This window comes from Wasmannia auropunctata, unplaced genomic scaffold, assembly GCF_000956235.1.
Source record: "Wasmannia auropunctata unplaced genomic scaffold, wasmannia.A_1.0 LD336049.1, whole genome shotgun sequence".
Taxonomy (NCBI): domain Eukaryota; kingdom Metazoa; phylum Arthropoda; class Insecta; order Hymenoptera; family Formicidae; genus Wasmannia; species Wasmannia auropunctata.
In genome coordinates this window covers 490246-495979 of record NW_012026841.1, presented here as the reverse complement: position 1 = coordinate 495979, position 5734 = coordinate 490246, and the positions used below count along the sequence as shown (strand labels likewise).

The following is a 5734-nucleotide window of genomic DNA, read 5'->3' as shown; positions in this document are numbered from 1 at the left end:
TGGCGGTTCGTGCGGCCCGAAGTGATGCCGAGCGAGCGTCGACCGAAAGGAGCCAGGAAAACGGATATACAGCGCGGTCCGACCGTATAACGAGACAGAGGAAGAAGGACGACACAGATAAAATTACCGCCTCGCGTAATTAACCGGAACCAGCCGCCACTCTTTCCATGCGCGCCTCTCTCAGTGAATATATTATTATATTTATGTATATTATAATTATAACATGTGCATCTCCTTTGGCCCGCAAAGGATAGATTAACGTTTTTATGATTATCCACATTATCCGCGTTACACGAGAAGCGCAGAACGTGTGCGTGTTCTCTCCTTAGCGTCGTAACTTTTATCCTAGAATTCTTTCGCGCGCCAATGTAACATTTATGTAAACCCGCCCGCGACAACTTAAAAAATGACACATCGCTAAAAATAAATTGTCCCCTACGAAAATAGTTTCTGTAATAATCGATTTCCTCGACATTTGCACTATCAATAGAAATTACATGGCGCCTTGTACATACGTATAACGTCGCGTTGTGCGCGTAAACTGTGTTTCGTGCACGGGGCGACAAGGACAGATCGCGCGTTATCTGTCATCCCGCGGCGCGATCATGGATGCAATCAGCCGTAAAAGATGTATAGGTATAATCGGGATAAAGCCACGGAGGATAAGAGCAAATATAGTCCGTAAATATCGAACTCAATGTTTACGTGTTGCGCGAATGTATTGGCGAAAGCCCCAGATTTAGATATATATCTTGCCATATTTTACGATACCAATTTTACGATATCAATTTTACGATATCAATTTCCACAAAAATTAAAACCACGAATATTCGTTATCGATAAATGTGTTACAAAATGCGCCAAACGTTAATTTTCTATTTACTCCTTGAAGCGAAATATCGTGTAAGGCCGTAAACAAAATTTCGTATCGACAGTATAGTCCAAAAGAATTCGGTGACGTCATCTGGATTCATTGCGATCTCCTATCCTTCTGTCTTCAGAACACAATTAAGTAAATTCCGAGTGTGAGAAGGAAGACGCCAGGCATCTCAACATGTTTCATAAAGGACAGATGCGCGCGAGGGTATACGTTGAATTATTTTACCGTGTGAAAGAAAAATATGCGCGAGAAAGAGGGAGAGACAAAAAAATAGCGACACATCTTCGATCAAACCCGTAATCTACCGTAGCGCTTTTGATCTTTCTTCTCTCGTACGTTTCTCTCTCGCTTCCGATGCTTTCCGCGCGTTTGAATCCTTCTCAACTCAAGAGGGTAAACAGGAGAACCGCGTCCCGGCAGATCCCCTCGGATTTGCGCGGGAGTTAACTCGAATGTAGAACTCATTCGGCGAGAAAGAAAGGAAAATAAATAAATAACGGCAGTGCAGCAAATAACTCGTACTGTCGATTCAACGGATCTTGTTTACAAACGAAACATACGAATCGTCGTAATCGCGCGAGAGAGAGAGCTGCACGGGTCCGGCCGGTGGTGCGCCACTACTTGACGAAGAGATCCTTGAGGGTGGAGCAGATCGAGTCGCAGTCCGATTGCTCCTGCTCCTTGTTCCCGCTCGTGAACCAACTGGCGACCTTGCTGGCGCGCGACTTGTTCGGCGACACGGATGGCTTTCCGGATGAGCTGCCCGACGCTTCCGCGTCGCTTCCCCTGTGGGTCGAGGTGAGGATCTTCTCGATGGCATTACCGAGCACCTATCAATATCAAATCAAGCGAAAAATTTTACCTTTACGCGACCTTAGTCTCTCTTTTTTACGGTATAACATTATCATCTTGGATGCACAAGTGAAAATATATCGAATAATGCCATGGAACTTCCCTCAAAGTTAATAATTTCAATCATTTTCTCAATTTTCGCAAACGCATCTAATGAAGAAGTATTCATTAATTTTTTTTCTCGGTTCTTCTGTGGTCGATATATTTTTAACAAGAACTTCCGATTCTTTTCTAAAGTCAGATCAAGCAAGCGCGAATAAACACGAATGAGCAACTTGCTTTTTTTCTCAAGGTGTACGAACAGTAGTCTTCGTCATATATTAATGCACGCACGGAAAGAATGATTTTCCTAAAAGATTTAAAATTTAACTGAATACAGATGTAAAAACAATTTTGTTGTTAGACCACGCATCAAAATAATTATGTCGAAAACTGATTGCCAGAATATAAAAAATTTTTACAGCATTGCTCATCATGCTCGAGTTTCCAACACAATAATATTTAGATGGTCCGACAAAATTATTTTCAGATCTGTATCCAGCTAGAAGAATTTTAAATCTTTCAGCAAAATCGTTCCTTTTGTATCCCGTTCAACTTGCTTATTATTAATCTGGACCCGTGTCTGAACGGAGTCTGATTACATTAATTCATTTACCTGAGCGTCCACCTTAGTGCCACTGCTGTCGTCCCAGAGAACCTTGTGCCTGGGGTTTATGTTCTTCACGAGCGTGTCCTTGACAGTCTTAATCATCCGTGACTTGTCCAGCCTGAACGTCGACGCGGTCTCCTCGTCGCATCGGCTCTTCTTCGAGATGGGCTGATGCCTCTTGGCGAACCAGGTGCTCGGCGCCATAAGCGCGATGGTGCTCTTGCCGCCGCTGCTGGTCGGCGTCTTGACCTTCGTGCTGTGCAGAATGGAGACGTCGAAGCTGTTTGAGCGCGAGCTCTTGAGCCGACTGCGCCTCTGCTCCGCCGTCTTGGAGGACCAGCTCGACTTCTGCTCGTCCTTCGCGCTCGGCGCGTCCGGCGTGCCGCACGTGTTTATCTCCGTCGCGGACGACGTCAGGGAGCTCAGGATGGATATCAGATCCGTGTTGGAGCACGTGATGCCCGCCGCCGTCGCCTTCGACGTCCCGGGTATCTCGATCTCGGAGAGCGGCCTCGTCATCTCGGACGCGCGTCTACGCAGGGCCGACGTCGACGCCGCGACCGACGCCGAGAACTCGGAGAACCGGCGCTTCTGATGCTGTATGTACTTCTGCGTGGTAGAGCTGCCGTTGCCCTCCAGAGGCTGGATCTCGCATACGCGCTCGCGGGACGGCGTCTTGTACATCTTTAAACGGACCTGATGGGACGCGTGTACGAGCACGATTAGAGCGCTCCCCGCTTAAACGAAACGTCAGAGAGCTGTCTAACTATACATATCGAATTAATATAAGACATCAATTGTTAATGGAACTTTAATCGTAGCATATAGTACGCGCTTTCTCTTCGAAACGAAATTTAAATACGAACTTTAATCATTTTCTCATATTTTTTCGGAACGTGAATTATTCTCTTTGAAAAGTTAAATTCTTTGATCGAGAAAATATGTATATTATTTAGACTACCCTTTTCTTTCGTGCTTTTTCATGCTTTCGTTCTTCAAGAGCCAATTTTATCATTATCTTTATACAAGATCTCTCGAATTTACGTGAAGAATATCTTAGAATTGCAATTGGACGCCTAATGGCCGCGCGATCTCTTACATGTTTAATCTCAAAGGGCACAAAGATGGGCAGTCATGATAAAAATCAATATAGCGGACAGCCTAATAAGCCTAAGTGGTTATCATGAGATTACAAGTGATTATCATAAGTCCCGGTCTTATATCTCTCGATTCTATTAAACCGGCAGCGAAATGAGACTGCAATGACCTTATTACGGTTTATTATTCGCCCTGGCTATATAGTTTACATTATTCATGTAAGTATTATTACTATACTCTGTGTGCCACATGATGTGCCCCATTACTATGATTATACTTATAAAAAATGTCCGCTCTAATCCGGAGCTACGATCTACCTTTCTGGCCTTGATCTCGGCGATGTCGTCCATAATGTCGAGCTGCAGATTGTGAGTGCTCCCGCTGTTGCTGGGCGGGCCGGCCAACCCGGTGGACGAGTCCCGCCGGCTCTGTAATATCCTGGTGGCGCCTCCCATGGGAAACGCGGCGATGGACTCGCGGCGATTTCGCCCGAACAGGGTGGTCGGCACCCTGGAGATCGTGACGACGGAATGCCGCCGGCCGCCGGGCTGCGGTGCCGGGGTTTGCGAGAGCGTCGCCAGGAAGGCGGCCTCCCTCGCCGATGGACCGGAACCTTCTCCACCGCGCTCGCTCAACCGTCGCACCTATTCATCCGCGTGCAATTTAAGAGGAGACCAAACTAATCGAGATCCCGGCACCCAGAACGGTTTATCTTATCGCTCGAGAGAGAAATTCAATTGACCGCAGGGTGATTTACACTTTCGTACGTCACGCCTCGTGTGAGCGCATTGAAACTTGAGCTTTTGAACGCGACACAACTTAACGATAACATGAAGGATCAAAACTGTTTGAATGGGCGTGTTCAGCAAAGAGATAAAGCAGATCACTCTGTCATTTTTTTTGTTAAATTGATTTCTATACATTTAGAGCCAGCGAAGAATCAATCATACTAAAGAATCACTGCTCAGATCTGCTCTCTGTCTGCAGAACGCGCCCATTTCATGTCATGGCGCTGACATTCGTGAGACGTATGGTGCTTCAATGCTTATGTAGATAAGTGATAATAATACCTTACGTTTTTTTTTTGTAATTTATATCAAATGGAGTCTATTTTATACAATTCATCGCTGGACGAGTGATCGTGGTGAGCGTGCATTAGCGGCAAAATATATCTTTACAACTGATTCACTCATCAAGTACCATATGTAAACAATTTACAACAAGAAACGAAATCACACTTGACCGAGTACAAAAGCGTAAATCATGTTCGGGGTGAAAGGGTATAAACGTGGCATATAAAGCGCGGGTATGTTGTGTCCCAGCAAACACCAAGTCTAACATGTAATAACGTACCTGTTAGTTGTAATTTCCCACTCAACAATATAACTATAACATACATGTGTTATAATATAGTTATATTGTTGAATGGGGAAATTATTATACAACTAACATCTATGTACGCTACATAATGTTGCTTGGTGTGTTTGCCGGGGTATATCGAAAGGCATTGTGCACGTGCACAGCATGTACATACCTGAGATGCGGTTATCCCGGATGTGCATTGTGGCGTCGGCAAGGAGTGCTTCCTGGCGTCCCTCCACGGCGAGAGCAGATAGGGATTCAGGGACGGCGAGTCCGGGTCGACGCATCGCGGCGGCGATTCCGCGCGGCACCGCTCCGCTTCCTCCTCGCCCAGCGCGCTCTCCTCAACGACGATCAGCGGCTCGCCGGCGCCGTTTCCGCTGCTCGAGCTCGGACAGTACGACTGTCTTCTCATTTCCTGTCCTTACAAATATTTTATAAGATTTTAAAAACGCTCCGCGAATCTTCCTCTCTTCGATCTATTATAAATATCTTAAGAGGTCTGAATTTTTTAATTGCGACATTCCGGCAATCCTCTTTAATATAAAAGTTCATCGAGAGATTGAAACTACGAGCGCTGCTGGTGCAGACACTGCACACTATATTTACCCGTATTCTTTAATTGCTTTTATTATACAATTCTTTTCGTTGCTTTTACATTTCTTTCGCTTCACCGATCAAACGTCCGGCATTTAGTCTATAAACGGAATCAACGTTTCGGTACACGCGCTGCTTATAAGATTCCGAACGGATGTTCCGACGAGGAGGTTTCTCGAGTGATGTGCGCGACACCGAGATTCGAGAGATTCCCCGCAGGACTTTTTATATTTTTCCACGGTGACACGCACAAACGTCTATCCGGCGGGCAAAGCACTGCACGTAATATATAGTCT

At 45.6% G+C, this 5734-nt stretch overlaps 1 protein-coding gene across 1 annotated transcript; it reads right to left on the bottom strand.

Annotated features, from left to right (window-relative positions):
- LOC105451603 lies at positions 1-5256 on the bottom strand. The gene is made up of 4 exons (XM_011692165.1): positions 5014-5256; positions 3797-4123; positions 2388-3077; positions 1-1710 (listed from the first exon to the last, which is right to left on the bottom strand). The coding sequence occupies exons 1-4, from the start codon at positions 5254-5256 to the stop codon at positions 1498-1500; spliced, it is 1473 nt and encodes a 490-aa protein (XP_011690467.1). The 3' UTR covers positions 1-1497.
- Between the last annotated feature and the right edge of the window lie 478 nt (positions 5257-5734).